Source organism: Ostrea edulis, chromosome 5 (assembly GCF_947568905.1).
Source record: "Ostrea edulis chromosome 5, xbOstEdul1.1, whole genome shotgun sequence".
NCBI classification, from domain to species: Eukaryota; Metazoa; Mollusca; class Bivalvia; order Ostreida; family Ostreidae; genus Ostrea; species Ostrea edulis.
The window spans coordinates 21,387,944-21,410,450 of record NC_079168.1 but is presented as its reverse complement, the minus strand read 5'-3'; the positions used below and the strand labels follow the sequence as shown (position 1 = coordinate 21,410,450).

Below are 22,507 nucleotides of genomic sequence, written 5' to 3'. Positions count from 1 at the left end.
AGAGAATTTGATACCAAAGTGCAGAATATTATATTGTAAAATGTACAAAGGTGCAGCCTTGAAATTTATTAAACATAACAATATGATTTCACAAAGTGTATTAATCAGTAATGGACAGTATCACTTATACCCTTCATAAATGTATTTTAACATAATGCATTTAGTACTACTGTGTGCTGGATTATTTTTCAACCCCATGTAAATAATGAATTACATTCAAGGGCAACAACTCTTCTAGACACATATTCTGTTCTGAACACAATCTCTTCCATAGTCATAAGATATACATCATCATTTAAACTAATGTGTTAACATGTGCATACCATAGGAAAAGATTTCACACACATACATCATAACCTATTATCCAATGTGGAGATGTACATGGACTCCAAAGTTTAGATATTGTATGTCTAAAAATATGTTCATTTGAAATATTAATAAGTACAAATGTACAATGTCAGCTACAATATGAGTTGAGGATTTTTTTCAAGTTTTTCATAGCAAAATCATGATGGTATGTAAATCTATCCAAATACATAAGGGTCTTAGTACAGTTTCCAGCACATCCATTCATATTCCTGGTCATCCTATCTCCAACAATCTAGACATTACTTAGTTCTCTCCATGCCAAAAACACATAGGACCGAGACTCTCTCCAATCCACTCTGTTCTATTGCTACCATCTTGATCTCATTCAAGTTTCTCCATTCTGCAATCTTTCTTTCTGCTTCTACTGTTCCTCTCCAGGTTGTTTTCGGTCTCTTAAATGCCCTCTTCCCTTCTGGTGTCCAACCCAACGCCATCTCACTGTCATTGTCACCTCCCCTCCATAGCACGTGTCCTATATAGTTCCATCACCGTCTCCTCAGCTCATTGTTTATTGCATTGATGTCAGTCCTGGCTGCCACTTCCTGTTTTCCATAATTTTCTGCTACTTTATCCCCAGTATCCTCTGCAAGCATCTGATATGGTAAGCATCTATTGACTTTTCACCTATTCACCTTCCAAGACATGGACATGCAAAATTTCTGAAAAAATAAATGCAAATATACCCTATGATAAATTTTAAATACATGCGTCTTAAACAGTAAAAGAGGCCAAAGAACCACATCGCTCAACGGAGTCACCTTGGCCCTGTCATTGTACAGCTGTTGTGATTTTAAAAAGATTTCAGTCTTTATTCCTATGAAAAATGTTGATCCCATATTGTGGCCCCAGCCTACATGAGCCCCAAAGGATCACAACATTACTGAAAATGAATTCACATTACACAGAAATGCCCCAACACCGCCTCAACACCAATATGATCGACAAGATCTTGCTGTTCTGGATAAGACCAAGGTCACAAGGTAATTAATCATGGTACATGCATGATACAAAAGATCTTGACATAAGAAATCTATATACAAAATATGAAAGATCTGTCTTAAATAGTTGAGATATTGAATAGGTCAGATTTTTATCAAAAGTAGGTCAAACTTTCAGGTCAAAGTCACAAGATCGAACACTGTTGCATCACATGAAAGAACTTTTCGTAAAAAATGTATATACAAAATATAAAAGCCCTAGCTTAAATAGTTCAAGAAATATTTTTAAAAAAGATTTTTCCTATATACTTGTATGTAAAACCTTTATCCCCTATTGTGGCCCACCCTACCCTCGGGGCCATGATTTTAACAAAATTGAATCTGCACTATGTCAGAGAGCTGTCATGTAAATTTGAACTTTTCTAGCCCAGTGGTTCTTACGGAGATTTTTAAATGCCACCCCCCCCCCCCCCCCCCCCGGGCCTATTTTTACATTTTTGTAAGTAAGTAAGTAAGTAATTTTTATTTAAAGTCGGAACTATATACAGGTAACAATAAACATGAGCTAAGAGCTCTTTAACCGACTATATAGCATTAAAAAAACACAAAGCACTAATGATATATAATTGCATGCATAGACATAAAAACAGAAATTTGAAATAAAACAGGACGCATACATGTATACCAACATCACAAGTCATGCATATATATACACAGGGACTAGCTATATTAAGATTATCGCCCCTTTGAAGGGGGCATAGTCTTTCATTTCAACAAACTTGAATCCCCTTAACCCATGGATGATCTATGCCAAGTTTGATTGAATTTGGCCCAGTGGTTCCGGAGAAGATGAAAATGTGAAAAGTTTACAGACAGATGGCAGATACAAAGTGATTAAAATAGCTTACTTGAGCTTTCAGCTCAGGTGAGCTAACAATATATCTTTTAAGATGTTTCAGCATATATATATCTTTTATTAATAATAACTTCTTACCCTGTCCCTTTTCTTTTCAGTGGAATGAAATCTGGGTTGTAAGATGGTAGATACATTTTTATCCATTCTTCAGCTTTCTGGAAATGTCATTTTGGAGTTTCAGACAGGCTTTGTTTCCTGAAATAAACTTTAATTTAATTTTTTTTTTTTAGAATTTCTGACTTAATTTTGAACTACATGTATTTGGAATAAGTAAATACTTGTAATGTTCAAGGGACATTATATGGAACGAGCACGCAGGATTTTAATATCATTAATTTATATGTACTTATTGAATCTAATCTGGGTAGATCTACAGTTCACGCTTGCCTTTTATTAATTATATTGCATCAAAATTATTTGCCTGCATCATTAAAATTGCATGTGATGCACGTTATACTTATAAATTACACCTTCTTTGAAAAGTAACAGTCAAATGTCATAGTAAAAAAAAGATAATATGGTAGATCCATGAAAGTAGGTTCAAAGTAGCTATAATCATCTCCATTATGATAGGATAAACTTCCTGAAGCTGGAATATTACAAAATTTTACTTATTAGATTTAGAGTTGATACAATCTTTTTAATAGATAAAAAACACCCTAGACATTTGTTCCTTACATTTATATTTCCTAGTACCTTAATTTGCTAATTAATACATGCAAAGGTAGCAGTATGTTTACTACATTCTTTGGTTGTGTGGCACTAGCATCTATTGTTTTCAAGATAAAAGATCTCCAACACCAGGGACTGAATCTTCAATTTATGCCATAAAGTAGTACATGTAGTTAGGAGAAACAAGTAATGTATAAATTCACTTAATTAAAGAAAAAGTAATTAGTTAGTATGATCTATCTCTGAATACCATAGAGGCATAGCAGGGTTGGACGGTTAAAACCGCCCCCGGTTTTAACCAGTGGTTTTAACTGTCCCGGTCAATACTCCCCAAGTGGTCAATAATGGTCAATTGTGATTTAAACTGTCCATTTTCCTATTTTTGTACATTTCTTGCAAAGATAAAGATAAATTAAGTCTTTTCATTATATGGATCAATTGTTGATTAATATTTTTCATTAGATAATCAAATGTAATTTCATAAGTTTAATATATTTGGTTTGCTAAAACTGACCGAAATATCTTCAGTACCTACCAGAGGGTCACAGTTCTATAACATAACTTGATTATTGGAGACAGACCTCTTAATACATGTACCTGGACAGATTAAGAATAAAAGGTAGCTGGACATTACCTGAGCCCAGGAAGCAGAGTGGACAGGTGTTAATAAGCATAGGCTGGGACCAGAGATGACCAGTGTACCTGTTATTGTTATGAAAACATCACTAACCCACTCTCAAATGTTTATTCAACAGTTAAAATGAAGATTGATGAAACAATACTTATACTAAGGTAGTTCTTGTTAAATTAAGGAATTTGAACAGAAACTTTTACATCTCCCCAATATTCAACAGTCATTTGTACATTATTTATGTAATATTATGACTTATAAGTATATTATGTATACCAAACAATTTTCAATCGACCAGTATTAACCAGTTTCAACCAGTATTGACCACCGGCCTCATATCGACCACTTTTTTGCCAACCCTGCCCCGGGCATAGACATATAACAGATATGTTATCCGTTATATGTCTATGTGAATACATACTGCAACTTTGCATTCTGAACAATTAAACATACACATTATATAATTATACAAGTCAATATTGCTCTTTTTCCAGCCAATTGTGCATTTACTAGTTCTGGTATACATGTTATAACTGATGAATTTGATTACATCCCTCGGGCCCCCCATTTTCATCTTAACACTTTAGCTCCCCTCTACCCCCTCCCCCCCTTGATGTCCACTCCCCCAAATCAATGTCTACTTTCCGATTATTTGTTGGGGGTTGGACGAAAATACAATGATCATTTCGATGTAATGGAATTGTGAAACCAGTAGGATAATTTGGTTCAGACAGTGAGTTTTGCATTTCATTCATGCATAGAATAGTCCTACTTACCTGATCTCACCTCTGATATGTCCAGGGATCTATGTTTGCCCTACTTTCAGTTTTCTATTCTTCATGGGATTTATGCGATTAATCGTTGTACATTATTTTCACTGGTCTACATAACGGTAAGAAATAAATAAAGAAGTTTTTCCTTCAACGTATCCGCTTCGTTTGTTTATTGCCGCCATTGCGCACTAGCATTCCGGATAAATACTAACTACCGGATACGTCTCTGTCATTTCGCTCATTTCCGCGCGAGACCATGGGTTGTTTTCATCTGCCCGTGTAGCACATTCTTTTTTTTTTCTTTCTGAAAACGTACTGGGTTTACCCGTGTTATCAAAATTGACATAGCGACAGGAGCTTTAACATGTTTAAGGTATTGTAATATTTTCTACACCAATTGTATGTCTTTGGACTATTTAAAGTATTCGTAAAACCTTAACGGCATTATTGACTGTATGTTGACAATTGTGTATTGTGACAATGCATACTGATATATTGGACTTGAGTATGTCTAGGCCAGGGTAGTACTGGCACCCCATAATATGGTGTGACACCAGTATTATTAATTGTTAGAATATTGTAACAAATATAGCGCGTATTTCCTATGAGAGCATGCTTCAATTCAATTCAGTTTATTACTAGTAAACCTAATTTTAAAGTAGGCCTAATGGGGGCGTTGGCTGGCGGCGATACTAAATGGAGAAGTTGAACTATAAAGAACTATGAGTTTATTTTGTATGACAAATTATGTTTATATGAGTATTTTCATTATATTGACCATGGTATTTGGAATAAGAATTATTCAGTTATTGAGTCAGCTTTATCGGGTTCAATACACGTATCAACACTTCGCGAAAGTTACGTCCCTTGTCCGCCATCTCCCGGATAAAAATCGTATTTCCCTACGTTGGCCTTTGTAATTTTCCTATCTGTAGCTTTGACATCTGTTATTTTTCCATCAATTGCAGTCAACTACAATATGCCCCAGATTGGGGCAACCCATTAACTTGTATGAAAACTTGGTAATTGGCTAAAATTCAAAGTAATAACATCTTACATTTGGTAAGGTAAAGAAGGAAAACTGGGTTTTTCACCGATTGACCTTTGGCTGACCCCGCAAAGGGACGTAACTTGCGGCGAAGTGTTGATACGTGTATTGATGTAGTAAAAGAAAAACTGTACGTGGCCTGGTGGTCTACATCTACACGTGTTTCTGTTCATTTTCTCGGCCTAGCTTAAAACATGGGGCACAACAATATCGAAACTTACAATCTACTGTACGAGATATATAGGCACGGTGTAGTTCTCCATAATTTATGTCCATTATCAGGCGCGTAGCCAGACAGAAAATGAAGAGTACGCAAAGTAAGGCAGGGGGTCTGGGGGCTGCCTTGAGGCCCCCAGTGGGTCCAGGGCGAAGCCCTGGTGGGGGTCCATGGGGCGAAGCCCCCGGAAGCTCCTGGGTTTTATTGATTACAATCACCAATTTTTTTTAGTATACAACGGGTATTTTGGCTGTCAATTTTCGAAACAAACGAATTCAAACAATAGAATAGACATGATGATTGGAGTTAATCATAAATCGGAAATACATAGCGCAAAGTTACACTTAAGGCAATGACATAAAAATGTAAAAATAATTTCTCTCTTTTTTTTTTGTTTTTTAGCAAATAATGTGTACGCAGTTGTGTACTTGCGTATAGGCAGCTACGCGCCTGATTATATTCATTTTTAGGTTGAAAATTAGCTGACTAACTTAACGTTGTGGAGATTCACTATATAGCCTACACATCTGTCTTAAAACTAAATGTTCAATATTGATAGTGTATTGCAACATTTTTTCTTGTATTATTTACTCCCTATATTTGAGGCACATTTGATACACATATTCTACATTATAGGTTCGATGCACTGATTTAGATTTAAATCAACACAGGACTGGAGATGTGAGAGCTTGTTCAATTTTTAAGTTGAATGATGAGAGATGCAGAACATATTTCAAACTAGTGATCCTAATTGTTCGCGAACAATTAGAGGGCTTTCCACCTACAATGATTTAAGAAAAGATATTTAAGAATATTTAAGATGATGTACGAAACTCAAAACGACCTTGAAAATTTAAATAATAATTTTCACCTTCACCTTTGCCCTTGACCTCATTTTGAAGGTCAAAGGTCATCACTCTTAATGCAAGTGATCCAATGGCTCTATCTATATTAATGTAAAAGCTATCAGCTTAAAAACGTTAATCAAGATATTCAGGGGCAAAAATTTGTTTAGGGGTTTTCGGTTAGTTTCTCAATCCTAAAAATCCTTTGAAAGACCTTTAAAATGGAAAAATAATAATTTTTATGATGACCTTGACCTTTGACCTTGACCTCATTTTGAATGTCAAAGGTCATCGATCTTAAAGCAAGTGGTCCCATGTCTCTATCTATATTAATATAAAAGTTATAGGCTTAGATAATGATGTTGGAGACTTTCAGGGGCAATAACTATGCTTAAGGGTTTTCGTATCCCTTTGATTATTTTTTCTTTGCAAGAGGGTTTTACTGTGAATTCATTAGCGAAGGTTTCGTGTCTCTATGACTTTCCATTAAGTATGAGTAGCGATAACAAGGTTTTCGACGCGAGTCTCCGAAATTCACAGGAGGGTCAAAGTTCAAAGTTGAAATGCATACTATCAAAACCAATCAAGAAGTCAATACTTACCCATATAATATTTCAACGCTATCTTAAGCAGGAAAGAGAGTATAAAAAGTGCTATTTTTCCATTTTTCTGATGACCTTGACCTAATTTTCAAGGTCAAACGTCACCGATCCTATTCCAGTTAGTCCCATGTCTCTATGACAAACCGTTCTCAAGCTCGACATGTTTTACGAATAAATCGCAAAACATAAAGAGGCATTAACTCCCTTTAGGGGACACCGAATCCCTTCATTTTAAATTCTTCGCTTCTACTAATTACCCTCTATGTTTTAGAAAAGATTTTATCCTCCTATCATTTACGGTTACAAAGTAGAAGCGCTAACAATGATTTCTGCGAAAGGTCCAATAACTCCGTAAGGGGTCAAAGTTCAATTACGCAGGGTGAACTGTATTCGTTTCTCAAGAAGTACTATATGATGGACTATAAAGTTTTTCGATAAGTCTTAAGACAAAAATTTTTTTTGACGGTAGGAAAATAATAATAATAAACAGAACAATAACAATAGGACTTTCCACAGAAAGGTGGAAAGCCCTAAATATAGTAGATAGATATGCTCAATTACCTGGCGTTTAGCTGCCTACACGCAAGTACGCAACCGCGTACACACCAATGCGAGAGAGAGAGAGAGAGAGAGAGAGAGAGAGAGAGAGAGAGATCTAAGCCGTTTTAGTGCCCCAAAATTAACTGAATTATAACTGAGATACGACTTTCACAATATGAAAACTATATACCAATTTTCCAAAATTGTAGCATCTCCGGAACTCATATTACTCTTTGATTTTGCAAGAGAAACCAAACGTGTGAATTAATTTCAATATATCCATATCAACAAAAAAATCAATTCTAAGCATTGTCGAACCTGAACAGTACTGTCACGTGATCAATTAGTATGCTGACTTCCCATTGTCTACTTTCAGTTTAGTTTGTCTGGAACACTACGTTACAGATAGTATTGAACCACTTGGAAACCCGTGTAAAGAGGTGATTTAAGGTACCGTAACACTTATGTAATTCAAAACCAATGTATTATTAAAACAATTACAAGCTGTAACTGACGGTGAATAAATTGAAAAATAAAAGAACAAATATTTAACATATATTTGTGATTGAATACATATGACTTAATCTGAAGCAATAAACCCGTTAAATCAGCAGAAAATGTCGATTCATGAATTATTGTCATCCTGTCAGTAATTACTGCTCGGTATCTCCGATGTGCATTGACCTCGAAGGTCACCAGTTCGGAAAAAAGCGAAAGAGAGACACTGAGCACGTGTCAGATTTGTAAACAATTTAACATGCCAATTTTATAGAAAATTTACTAGATTATCAAAATTTTATTTGAGTAGCGCATTTGCGTAATTGATACTTTCTTGCACTTCTTGTCATTCATGAAACGATGTAATATTTAAAGCAAACGACACTTGTAGTTACTCACGCGATCACATCAGTTTCCGTCTTTGTATATATAACTAATATAATTAATTGCTTGTTAACCTGTACATGCCCCCCCCCCCCCCCCACCCACCTAGGGCCCTTGATATGGTGAAAAAAAACTATAACCTCGACCTCAGCAACCCGATTAGGTTCGGCGATCCTAGTTTCCATGTCCTTGTATACGACGCAATGACGGTTTATACGAAACGCTCATTGTAGTTGTGCTCTCAAACAATATTCCCTTGTTTATTGGGCTGAATGTTTCTTCAGATTTTGGGGATTATATTAGTTAAACCGATAGGTGTTATTTAGTGCATAATTGGATACATATGTACATGTAGTTGAAAAAATACCGCAGTTACAGCTTAGCTTGTATTGCTTTAAAATTTAAACTGCTAGGCCCTACTTACATTTACATGGATCATGTTTTCATCATGCATGTCAACATCAGTTTTCAAAACTTGTTCTTATTACGTTTTGAGCGTAACTTTGCAGGATGCTATAACTTTCAAGTTTGTAGGTACAACCGTACTTGTTCAATATTTATTTCATTGGCACAGACATATTGTACTCATTATTACTTAAAACAATCAAGATGAAAATCTATATGTTAATTCAAATTATGAAGTTTTGGGTTTGAAAGGACTACATTTTGAGGCGGAAAAAATGTTTTTGTAGTCTCTGTTTAATCCAATATGTCGTCAATATAAATATACCCATAGATATGCGTTTCAATTTTTTCCATTGATGAAACAAATAGTAGGGGCTTGGAATTATTTCAAATGTTGTAAAATCGTTAATTTCGGTTGATAAACTTTTCCAGACAACACCGATTCTTATAAATTTCTACATACAATGCAATGTACAGTGTAATATACTTGATCTCTTGTATAAAGATTCAATTTTGGCCAATAATTAAAAAAAAAAAAAAAAAAGGTCACCTACACCTTTTTTACAGACAAGACTTTGTAACTTTTTGTGTAATTTTAAGAATTGGCAATACATGAAATATGTTCCTTTTAAATTCTCATTTCTTATATGATGAATGTTTCCGCGTACATGTTGATAAAGTAAAAAAAAAAAAAAAAAAAAAAAAAAAAAAAAAAAAAAAAAAGGGGGGGGGGCATTATTTATTTTCAGTCTACAAGAATAAAACATTTATATTATATCTATATTGCTAGAAGACATTAGTATGTATTTATTTAGCGAATAAATCACAAGTCAATTTTAAGAGCAAAAAGGTCAAGTTTAATACACTGTAGCTTCTTAACAAAGAATGTGACCCTAGGTTTTCTTCTTAATTTCATAATACCCCCTCAATGTAGAAATCAAAAATATACTTTAAGAAAAATTGATGATAATATTTGCAACTAATCTATTGAAAATGAAACCGGTTGAATTATATTCGACGATCTGATATTTCTTAATTATATAGTGGATAGTCACTTTTATATATATATTAATATATATAGTGGGATAAATCTCCGATATAATCTTCTAGAGTGCTCGACGTGGCCTCACGGAGCTACATAAATTGACGATCAGATGGAGTTCAATCACATAACATTTATTTCTCTACAGGCTGTTTCGTAAGGGGATGGTTTCCCCTCACTCGTCGGGAGAAAAATGACATCTAACGAAAAACATCCGCATGGCTGAGTATATGTTACACAGAAACATACTGGATAGTTGCTAAGCATGATTACACACAGGATTGAGTAAATAGAAATTTATGGGAATGACGGCAAGTGCTGACAAGTTCTGAACGCTTATTCAATGAAGATTTTTCGGGATGACATATTATAAAGAATTTCTCTAGAATACAAAGGTTGCACTTTTTTGAAATGTTTGAATATGATGATGTTTTTCCTAAAATTTCCCACTTGATTTTGTAGTCAATATTTTTGTCTTTCAATGTCCATATGAATTTGCTGAGCAGTTTCTCAAAATTATAGATGAGTGTTTCCCGATAGGCCATGTTCTACGCCCGATTATCAACAGAAACACTATTAAAATATCATACAGTTGTATGCCATCCATGCAAAATGTAATTGACTCGCATAACGCTTCAATCAAACAAGTGCGCCAGACTGGAGATACATGTAACAGGTGTAATTGCCGAAACAAAGATCAATGCCCGCTCAACGGTGAATGTCGCGCCCACGGAATTGTGTATTTAGCTAGAGTCAGAGCCGATAATGGACAAGAAGAGAGCTACGTAGGACTAGCAGACACCGAGTTCAAATTAAGATACGCCAACCACACTCATTCATTCCGTAATTCCACGAAAAAGAATACCACCGAGCTCAGCAAATTCATATGGACATTGAAAGACAAAAATATTGACTACAAAATCAAGTGGGAAATTTTAGGAAAAACATCATCATATTCAAACATTTCAAAAAAGTGCAACCTTTGTATTCCAGAGAAATTATTTATAATATGTCATCCCGAAAAATCTTCATTGAATAAGCGTTCAGAACTTGTCAGCACTTGCCGTCATTCCCATAAATTTCTATTTACTCAATCCTGTGTGTAATCATGCTTAGCAACTATCCAGTATGTTTCTGTGTAACATATTCTCAGCCACGCGGATGTTTTTCGTTAGATGTCATTTTTCTCCCGACGAGTGAGGGGAAACCATCCCCTTACGAAACAGCCTGTAGAGAAATAAATGTTATGTGATTGAACTCCATCTGATCGTCAATTTATATTAATATATATATATATATATATACACACACACACACACACACAAAACGCTCAAATGACCAACAACACGAACAACCAGATTGACAATCTATATATTATATATGTGAAGAATTATTTTAAAATGTAAAGCATTGGAAATTTTACTTGATTTGGATACCCATTTCCGCCCCTTCCCGGGGTTGAACTCACGACCCACGGAAGCAAATCTCATAGCAGCATGTACCCAGCGCGCTAGACCCCTCGACCATCTAGGCAAACTAAAACTTCGATGACTGTTTTTAAGGAAATTAACAATTTATTCCAACTCAAAGCATAGGTTCCACAGTTAGAATGTTATATGGAATTATCATTAATGATTTTATTTCTGTTGTTTTATTTGTATATTAAAGAGTGGATATAATTAACCGCGGTTGTCTTTCTTAGCTTCGTGTGCGTAATGATTACTCGTTTCTTGCACAAGGTAGTGAATATAACTTCCCTGACTTAGGAAGATGGGAACATTATTGCTTTGCTGTTCAAATTCATTTTGTTTGAGAGCCCCTCCCCCCCCCCCCCCCCAATATCATAACTATACCCTATCGGTCTCATAATACAAAGTACTTTTTTAACTAACAACAAAACAATAGCATCACTTTCCCCTCTGTTTTTCAATTTCTCAACTCTCAACTGAAAAATAATTCATAACAAGTTCTGTATATGATAAATTTTTTAATCGAGACAGGTTACTGACAAATAAGTTGATGCTATAGGGTTTTCAATAGTTTCGTTTAAAGTCAACATTTCGCAAATGTCGTTATCATCTCCCTGAAACTGGACAAACATTTAATTTTGTTTTCAAGACTCGCTTTTTTATCTAGTTAGTCAGCGTATAAAAATCTTGAAAACGCATACTGTTTCATTAACCAAGTGAAGAGTAGAATTTATTCAGGTTGGCCGAAATGCTATGGCTGTTTTTTTTTTTGGGGGGGGGGGGTTACAATGTACATGTATTAGCACATTTTCGAGTTACTGTCGGAACACCGTTTTTACCCGAATTTTACACGCGCCCTCAGATTTGGTTAGCCCTAGGCATTTCCGGTTTTAAAACGTCAAGTTTCAAAATGATAAGAGATAAAAATTTTAATCGATTTTTTAATGGAAAGTGACAGACCTTAGGCTCTTTTTTTTCGGATCGAGGGGTATCTTGTTTCTTTTGTAGAATTTTTTTAGTTAGTTCAGAGTTGTGCGAGATTGCAGTGGAACTGAGAGGTAATACCACTTGAACATTGTCGTGAATAAAATTATATTAAACAAAGTGTTTTAATTTGTCTATAGAATTTCGGTCTGGTAAAATGTGATTCGGTCGTGTAATATTGAACCAATTGTTCAGTAAGTACCAGAAGAACTTTTGATGCACTGCGCCAGTGGCGGATTTAGAGGGGGGGGGGGGGTCCAACAGTCCTCCCACCTTTCGCCACAAATTGAAAAATAATGCAAGTAAAAAAACTCACGATTTCTCACCCAAAATGGCTTACTATTTTGGCTAAAACTTTACTTTCACCCCCCCCCCCCGGTCGAAAATCCTAAATCCGTCACTGATTTAACATCGAAGAAAACGGGATAGGGATTAATTAAAGTCATTTCATCACATGGAACAAGTGTCTGAATTTTCAGCCAAATTCAGACATTCAAACTTGCGATATTTTATAACTTACACACAGGATTCTGTGTACAGTCTTACAAGAACGAAAATGGGTTCAGATTAATCACTTCAAACCATATTGAAAGTGTACAAATGTCATAAATGCTCAGAACAGTTGCCATTAAATCGGACTGGATTCCAGTAACGAGGCAGACGTCAAATCCTTACAATGTATGGGTGCTGTTGCACCAGTCAGGACAAATTGTGTCTGGAGGTTGTATCTGTGTTGCGCAAGTTTTTGTGTTGTTTCAAATTTGGTTCCAATTTTGTCATATATTAGAAATAGATTATATTACTGCTAAGCAAAAATATATGGTAAAAGTATCACACTATGACAGATATCATTCCCATTGTGGTATGTCATTCAATCATCAACATATATTTGATTTTTCATGTTTTTGTATATCGTAATTTCTCATTTCCCAACAACTGTTGTTGATCATTTTGCAAATTGTCTTGATATTTCAAAGCTAGCATTTTTATACTCTGATTGGTGGCTATGTTTTATTATCATCATGAACATTTGAACATCACTGTCATTTTTATGTTACGAATTGATCATGGATTGGTAATAATATCCAAGCAACTGATATTAAAGTATTCCAAGAGGGTAACTATAATCAATCTAAGAAATATTCAAAACAAATTAGAAGATAGATAATAAACTTTATTTGAAATTACAGTAGCACTAGTTTGCATTTGAAACTTAAAACACGTTCAATTTTCCAGTGCATAACGGTTCATTAGAACATAAATGACAACATTCTATCATTAAATTATAATACACTTTATAAAAAATGCTCCCACATTTTCATGAATATTCTCTAATCGATCTAGAATCTATTGTTACGATAATGGAAAGTGCAAATATTCAATGACACTCCAGTATGCTGTTTCACGCTCCCGTCACTGGGTGTACACACGACTCTCTGGACAAACAACATCAGGGTTCTAGGATTTCGACTTCAAATCCAGGAGCTCTGTCATTTCTTCCATTCTTATATCGGTCTGTACTTCCATTTCAGCTGTTTTCTTGATGTTTCGAGGTGACGAGAAACCAATATAATTGCGATTAGTGGAATAATTATCATCACTAAAACAAAGTTTCCGATATCTGGAAAAAGAATAATGAAAATAAATTTTGTGGCTGTACTGAATATTTTAAACATAATACCAGTGTTTTAATGTGCAACCAAGGGGGCGGTACTTCGACACCGCATTTGTCTCTACTTCACTTGAAAAAATGGGGGGGGGGGGGTCTGATTTCAAAAACGTTTTTATACCAAACGAAACATTACTGAAGCATATAGGTTAAATAAAGCTTTAAATGAAAGCAGTTATATTACACTCCATTAGGTTGCTACCCAAATATAGTATCTAATGAGTCTATTTCCTCGCATATAAAATTGAGGACCCCCCCCCCCCCCCCCTAGCACCAACAACACTGTTTTTCGCAGTGTTCCACTATGTCCAATGCAATTTTTTATAATTTGTTGAACAAACTTTATAAACATATTCAGAATGTATATATATACATGTATGGGAATTAATAGTGAACAGTCATTGAATTAATTTGTAAAATATAAATTACAAACCAGTTCATGCTACTGTGAGATGGATGGCTCGACGTCCCGCTTGTCGAAAGAACTCGTACTTTTAAACTTCAAAGGCTGTTTATAGTTGTTGTTGGCAAACAGTCAGGTAGGGGTTTTCCTTTGTATGCGTTCAATCTACGAAGTGTTTGGAGTACAGTCTATAACTAGTACAAGTCCATGATGTTTCGAAGGTTCGTAATCTATTTGTTTCATCAACTTTAATCACGCTTTTCGGATCTTTTGTCTGTGCCAGAAAGGGATAGAATATAATGTTTTATGTATAACCATACTTTCCCATCTTCCACGAGTCTTCACCCTGAGCAGTAGTATCTTGCTTTTGATCCCTTCGTTTCTTCCCAACAGATGCTATTTTACCGGAAGTATCGAAGGCTAACCAAATCTTGAAATCACGTGATCACGTTATAATATGTTTTACGGCGTGACCGTGTTTGAGGGCGAAGCAAAAAAGTTTTGGCATTATTATCTATATCCAAAACAGGACAAAAACAACCCGAAGTTAGCACGCGGACGGAGCTGTACCAAAGCATCCTAATTTTCGACATTTGATCCGCCTATCTATTGAACGCGGGAAATATAACGCAATTGATGTAAACAGTACATTGTGACGTCATATTCAGTGTCGTTATTTAGCAAATTTACAAACATAGTGTTTGAACCACAACGAAAAACATGACGTTAATTGTGGAGTGATTATATATGATTAAGAAAATAAGATTTACATGCTTTTACGGATTTTATGTGTAACATCTCAGAACGACGTGAACTAGGGTAGACGAGATTCAAAATGGAGGAATACATGTCCACGCGCTAATATTCGAATCGACGCAATTGGTACCAAACTTTTCAAGTTCCATAGGTATGGTTTAATTTTTCATTATTTTCCTATATTTTGCTTTTAAACATGTATATACGTGTTACCTATAGGGAGAGCTCCGCTCTCACGGCCCTCCGGGCCGTGAGAGGGCTTCGCCCTCTATAAAATCTAGAATAAACACGCGTTCGGGCACTAACTCGAAAATGTGCTAAACTTATTGCTTTAAAAATTTTGCCTTATCAACTTAACATTGAACCTTGTGAGAAGTACATGTTTTTGACATAATATGAAATATTCACAATTTCTCAAGAAAGCTCTTGATGAAAAGAAGCATAAAACGATTGTCTCACAGTCTGTAAAGAAAACAAAGCATCACCACGTTAACTCTGTTGTAATTCTCGAAGTCTGTGCGATACCCTGCATTAAATACATATTTTTTTTGTTTTTTTACAAGATTATCTCAAATCGTTGTTAAGGTTTGACACGTCAAGAATGTAATCATGGTATAATTATGTCTCCCCTCTTTTTTGGGGTGGGGTGGGTGGGTGGGGAGACATATTGTTTTTGTACTTTCCGTCCGTCCGTCTGTCTATCACAAAATCTTGTGAACGCTTCTCCTCCTATATGGCTTATCGGATAGACTTGAAACTTTGTACAATGTTTCATTGCCATTTGTAGATGTGCATATTTTCGGGACAGGATGGTCTAATTATTTTCCTAAAAGTTAGAGTGGATCTAAGAGGGGTGACGGATGATAAAATAGCTTGTGAACGCTTCTCCTCCTATATGGCTTATGATATCGGATTTATCCGATAGACTCGAAATTTTGTATTATACTTCAATGCCATTTGCAGATGTGCATTTTTCAGGGACAGGAGGATCCAATTGTTGTCCTTCAAGTTATAGCGAAACTGATTGGTGGAGGGTGTAAAATAATTTGTGAACACTTCTCCTTTGTGGCTTATTAGAGTTTACATTGTTTAGTTTTTCTTCTCCCCCATACCATACAGTACATTAAAGGGAGGAGGTTTCATTTGGAGCACTTCCAATTTGGGGAGCTGGGGAGACATTTGTTTTTCATATTAAAAAAATCTCTAGTTCTTTTAAACCAATGTTAGAATGTAAACTACTGATAGCTATACAAACTATTGCTCCAGAGACAAAGGTTGGACTACAAAGAAAGTCAACCATTGTACAAATGGCCAAGGAATGAAATATTGTGTCACTATTGTATAATGATATCATTTATCGATTTGATTTATCCCAGTGCACTCGAAATATAAGACACCACAGAGTCCTCCACATCTGCTTCGTGCTTAGATATTTTATATAAAATAGATCTATATTAACGGCAAACGTTAGAACTCAACGTTATGACATATAGGATGATTTTACCATCTCTATCGTCACTTCCCATATTTATGTAGCAATATTCCATTATCACCTGCATATGGTGTTTATATCTCTCAATCGATTCGGTACACAAGAGATTAATCTGCGTATGATCAGTTTTTAAAACGAGACAGGCTACCATCAAACAAGTTGATGTTTAATACAGGGGTTTCAACAGTTTCATTTGAAGTCTTTTATAGTCGTTATGACTATCTTGTTTGCCAATACGTGTTTTATACCAATTGCTATATCGCTCTTGGCACGCTGTTTCTAACTACGGATTTCCCCATTTACCTTATCAAAATATAGGACTCGCAGCGGATGTAACCGGTCAACAGGGGATGCTTACACCTCTTAGGCACCTGATCCCATCTCTGGTATATCCAGGTGTTCCTGTTTGTCTGATCCCATCTCTGGTATATCCAGGGGTCCCTGTATGTCTGATCCCATCTCTGGTATATCCAGGGGTCCCTGTTTGTCTGATCCCACCTCTGGTGTGTCCAAAAGTCCGTGTTTGCCAAACTTTCTATTTTGTATTGCTTATATAGGAGTTATGAGATTGTTCGTTATCTTCACCTTTTCATCCAATGATAAGAATTTTTGAAATCGGAATACACATGGCACTATATTTGTTTGTAGGGGTTCACTATATCGGGATTAAGCGCTTAATTATACCCCCGCGAACGAAGTTCAGGGGGGTATATAGGAATCACACTGTCTGTCCTGTCTGTCCGTCTGTCTGTCTGTGCAGATTCGTGTCCGGGCCATAACTTCTTTGTTCTTTGACATAGGCATACCATATTTGACACACAGGTGGATCACCATAACACGATGTGTCGAATACCTTCATGACCTCTATATGACCTTGACCTCAAGGTCAAAATTAAAGTTGATTTTTTTTTTTACAATGGATTCGTGTCCGGGCCATAACTTCTTTGTTCTTTGACAAAGGCATACCATATTTGACACATGAGTGTATCACCATGAGGCGATGTGTCGGGTACCTTCATGACCTCCATATGACCTTGACCTCAAGGTCAAAATTAAAGGTTTTTACAATGGATTTGTGTCAGGGCCATGACTTTTTGTTCTTTGACATAGGCATACCATATTTGACACATGAGTGTATCACCATCACGTGTCGGGTACCTTCATGACGTCTATATGACCTTGAACTTTGACCTCAAGGTCAAAATTGATTATAGGGTTTTGACATAGCATACCATAAGACATGGTTGTATCACCATGAGACTATGTGTCATATGTACATTCATGACCTCTTTATGACTTCGAACTTTGATCTCAAGGTCAAAATTATAGGTTTATGCGATGGATTTGTGTTTGGACTATATCTTCCATTTTCTTCTACAAAGGCATACCATATTTTTACACTCGGGAAAGAGGTAATTTATACCTATTAACAACACCCTTTGGGAGATTGGGGTAAGGGGGGTATTCTTAGTGAGCATTGCTCACAGTACCTCTTGTTTAATTTAAACTTACTTTATTGATAAACTCAAAAGGATCGGACAACAGGCAAAGAAACTGGCTAAGGCTAGCCAGTTCCAGCCTATTATTTCAATTTATTTCAGCGTTCAATTATTATTGAAGGCATCATTGAAACATCACTGCTCCTGGCGATATCTCTTAAAATTCATTTGGGAAAGGGAGGGGGCAGAGTTACAAAATTTGATATACTTTCAGATTTAACACCGTTTGTTTTTGTTCTTTATTAGCTCACTTAAGCTGAAGGCTCAAGTGAACTTTTCTGATCAAAATTTGTCTGTTGTCTGTCGGCGTTGTCGTCATTGTAAACTTTTCACATTTTCATCTTCTTCTCAGGAACCACTGGGCCAATTATAACCAAACTTGGCCAAAAGCATCCTTGGGTGAAGGGCCTTCAAGTTTGTTCAAAGGGGAGATAATCACAAAAATGCAAAAATAGGATGGTGTCATTTGAAAATCTTCTCAAGAACCACTGGGCCAGAGGAGCTGCAATGTTCATGAAAGCTTCCTGACATAGTGCAGATTCAAGTTTGTTCAAATCATGGCCCCCGGGGGTAGGTTGCGGCCACAATAGGGGATCAAAGTTTTACATAGAAATATATAGGGAAAATCTTTAAAAATCATCTTCTCAAGAACCAATGGGCCAGAAGAGCTGAGATTTACATGAAAGCTTCCTGACATAGTGCAGATTCACGTTTGTTCAAATCATGGCCCTGGGGGTAGATTGGGGCTACTTTAGGGGATCAAAGTTTTACATGGGAAATTGGGAATAAATAGAAAAAATCTGTAAAAATCATCCCCTCAAGAACCAATGGGCCAGAGGAGCTGAGATTTACATGAAAGCTTCCTGACATAGTGCAGATTCAAGTTTGTAAAAATCATGGCCTCTAGGTGTAGGTTGGGACCATAATACGGACTAAGGTTTTACATGCAAATATATATGGAAATTAAGTTTTCAGATATGGGCCAAGGTAAATTAGGTGAGCGATGTGGCCCATGGCCTCTTGTTCAGTATTTTAGATATTACTAGACTGATTGTAAAAATGAAATAAAATAACTTTGATGAGCAGAAGGTTTTAGTTGTCGTAAAATTTATAGTATCTGAGGAAGTGTCTGATAGTGTCTGGGGATGCCTTATTTAGGGTAAATTTGGCGAATTAAAGGGTCAAATTATCTCTTGTTTTCAATTGATGCATTTTTAAATTTCTAATTAACGAGGTATGCTACACCAGAGAAATTTGATGTGGATGAAAAGTGGAGGATATGTACAACAATATTTTGAAATTGAAAACTTTCAGATTTACTTTATTTAGTCAAACAAATGCAGGTTTAATAGAAAGCAATCTGAAAAAAAATTTAAAACCCCTGCTGAACTCGAACACATGATCTGCAGTTCAGTAGTTGACATGCTAACCTACTGTGCTACACAGCTAGGCGAGAATTTGTTTAATGAATAGACAAATATTGCTGATATTCATATTTTCATCCATGTTTTAAAAGGAAGTCAGCCATTACAACGATGTAGAGTACCTCCTAGATGTTGATTTTTTTAACTGTGTGAGGTTAACTTGTATTACTATACATGTGTATGACAAACAATATCTCTGGTGTCAATAAAAGCTTTATTGACCTTTGTTATTTTTCTCATTTATGGCATTTTTTGCCTTTGGGGGTTGCAAAAGAGAGGATTTCAATCTTATTATCCCCCCAAAATTAACCTGATTACTTAAGTTGATTTTTTTAATACGTTTATGATAGGGTCCAAATATTAAAATAAATGAAATAGAGGAAAATTCAATGACTGTTTCAGGGGCTGGCTATCAATATCTTCCTTAACTAATGCTGACGAAATTCCTTATGTGGTGATTTTCTCACTCCTCTCTCGTTACATCTTTTCAGTCAATCAAAGAGATAAAGATTATGTGCTATTTGTATTCCCTTTACTATGTATTGTAGCCTAGTCTCTCATAAAGATGGAAGGAGACGTCGACTCAGATTCCGATGATGAAATCGAATACTCGGGGATGATACAGCCCCCACTTATCAAACAATTACGGACTATTCTGAGTGAATATCCAGATGATGGACAAATTCTTAAGGTACAGAAATGTACTTTAGTTATGTTAAACAATTCAGATTTACATTTTAAAGCAAAATGATGGAGTAAATTTTAATGGGTTTTTGAAGCAATGTGTTAAAGGATATCTTATCATTTGGCTTCTAAAATTAATTGAAAATGTTAACGAAGACTTTATATGATTGCTCTTATTGAATTCAGAATGTTCATTTTCGTAATACGAAGACAAATGGTAGTTGCATTTACTAGTACTGAATTGTAATTTACAAACCAAGACTGACATTTTAGGATATCTGCTAATATTCACCAGTTTTACGAATGCGTAATTTCAAACATGGACTTCTAATCTGATATCCTTTTCTTTTACTATTATTTGCGAAATAAACAGGAAATCATTCAAAACGCTGAGGATGCTGGGGCCTCAGAAATGAAGATATTGTACGATGGCAGACGAACTGTACAACAAGAGTCAACCAAAAAAGCACCATTCAGAAAATACTTCAGGGTATTCCTTTTTGTCAAAGATTGAAATTATTTCTTACATAATCCCAACATTGTGAGTGTTAATATGAAAGAATGCCTCTGCATAAAATAGTGATTTGAAGTATTTTTAACATTTAAGTTACTAATGTATAGAAACCAAACATATTGGATTCGAAATAAAACTTTTTCCTTCAGGGGCCAGCGCTGTTAGTCTCTAGCAATGCTGTATTTCAGGGACCAGCGCTGTTAGTCTATAACAATGCTGTATTTCAGGGAGCAGCGCTGTTAGTCTATAACAATGCTGTATTTCAGGGACCAGCGCTGTTAGTCTATAGCAATGCTGTATTTCAGGGACCAGCGCTGTTAGTCTATAACAATGCTGTATTTCAGGGACCAGCGCTGTTAGTCTATAACAATGATGTATTTCAGGGACCAGCGCTGTTAATCTATAACAATGCTGTATTTCAGGGACCAGCACTGTTAGTCTATAACAATGCTGTATTTCAGGGAGCAGCGCTATTAGTCTATAACAATGCTGTATTTCAGGGAGCAGCACTGTTAGTCTATAACAATGCTGTATTTCAGGGACCAGAGATGTTAGTCTATGACAATGCTGTATTTCAGGGACCAGCGCTGTTAGTCTATAACAATGCTGTATTTCAGGGGCCAGCGCTGTTAGTCTATAACAATGCTGTGTTTAGTGAAGAGGATTGGCAAGGAATTAAGATGCTGTACAGCAGCATAAAGGAATTTGACAGAACGAAAGTTGGCAGATTTGGTCTAGGATTCAAGTCAGTTTTTCACATAACAGGTAACGGCAGTATACCACCATTTTCGAAAGATATGTTGTAATTCTTTTACCTTGAAAGAGATTTAACAGAATATATAGTCCACGTGATAATGAAATCAGAAAAACAGCCTATTGTTAATTTTCTATTACTATCTTTATGCACTCTGACCGAAAATGAAAGTTTTTCTCAAATTTGCGGTAAACAAATCAGTTTGCCAAAGCATTTCCTCACTTGTTTACAAGATTTTTTCTGCTAGCGGCAAACGTCAGTCATACTCCTCATAAATTACCAGAAGTGTGTCAGAATCTCTATATGTTTGTCAGAATCTCTATATGTATGTCAGAAGTTTGTCAGAATCTCTATATGTTTGTCAGAATATCTATATGTTTGTCAGAAGTTTGTCAGAATCTCTATATGTTTGTCAGAATCTCTATATGTTTGTCAGAAGTTTGTCAGAATCTCTATATGTTTGTCAGAAGTTTGTCAGAATCTCTATGTTTGTCAGAAGTTTGTCAGAATCTCTATATGTATTTCAGAAGTTTATCAGAATCTCTATCTGTTGCCAGAAGTTTGTCAGAATCTCTATATGTATGTCAGAAGTTTGTCAGAATCCCTATATGTTTGTCAGAAGTTTGTCAGAATCTCTATGTTTGTCAGAAGTTTGTCACAATCTCTATCTGTTTGTCAGAATCTCTATCTGTTGCCAGAAGTGTGTTAGAATCTCTATCTGTTGTCAGAAGTGTGTCAGAATCTCTATATGTTTGTCAGAAGTTTGTCAGAATCTCTATATGTTTGTCAGAAGTTTGTCAGAATCTCTATATGTTTGTCAGAATCTCTACATGTTTGTCAGAAGTTTGTCAGAATCTCCATATGTTTGTCAGAAGTTTGTCAGAATCTTTATATGTTTGTCAGAAGTTTGTCAGAATCTCTATATGTTTCTCAGAAGTTTGGCATAAGTTTTTCTTACAAGTTTCACGAGGAAAGTCTT

At 35.6% G+C, this 22,507-nt stretch overlaps 1 protein-coding gene and 1 long non-coding RNA gene across 5 annotated transcripts in view; one reads left to right on the top strand and one right to left on the bottom strand.

Annotated features, from left to right (window-relative positions):
• Positions 1–53: 53 nt before the first annotated feature.
• LOC130054479 (uncharacterized) lies at positions 54–4,596 on the bottom strand. Of its 2 annotated transcripts, none has more exons than XR_008802786.1 (3): positions 4,303–4,596; positions 2,302–2,428; positions 54–1,028 (listed from the first exon to the last, which is right to left on the bottom strand). It is a non-coding gene; the product is annotated as an uncharacterized LOC130054479 (long non-coding RNA). The 2 variants fall into 2 exon arrangements; XR_008802785.1 differs by having other exon boundaries at positions 2,302–2,418.
• Positions 4,587–22,507, top strand: part of LOC125650488 (sacsin-like) — a 39,886-nt gene continuing 21,965 nt past the window's right edge. The window contains exons 1-6 of one of the 3 annotated variants that reach the window (XM_048878848.2): positions 4,612–4,672; positions 4,959–5,021; positions 7,928–8,001; positions 20,125–20,267; positions 20,634–20,750; positions 21,392–21,539. In XM_048878848.2, coding sequence (XP_048734805.2) covers positions 20,142–20,267; positions 20,634–20,750; positions 21,392–21,539 — 391 coding nt within the window. In that variant the 5' untranslated portion in view covers positions 4,612–4,672; positions 4,959–5,021; positions 7,928–8,001; positions 20,125–20,141. Of the gene's footprint in view, positions 4,673–4,958; positions 5,022–7,927; positions 8,002–20,124; positions 20,268–20,633; positions 20,751–21,391; positions 21,540–22,507 lie in introns of all 3 variants that reach the window. The other 2 variants (XM_048878847.2, XM_048878850.2) reach the window with 2 other exon arrangements.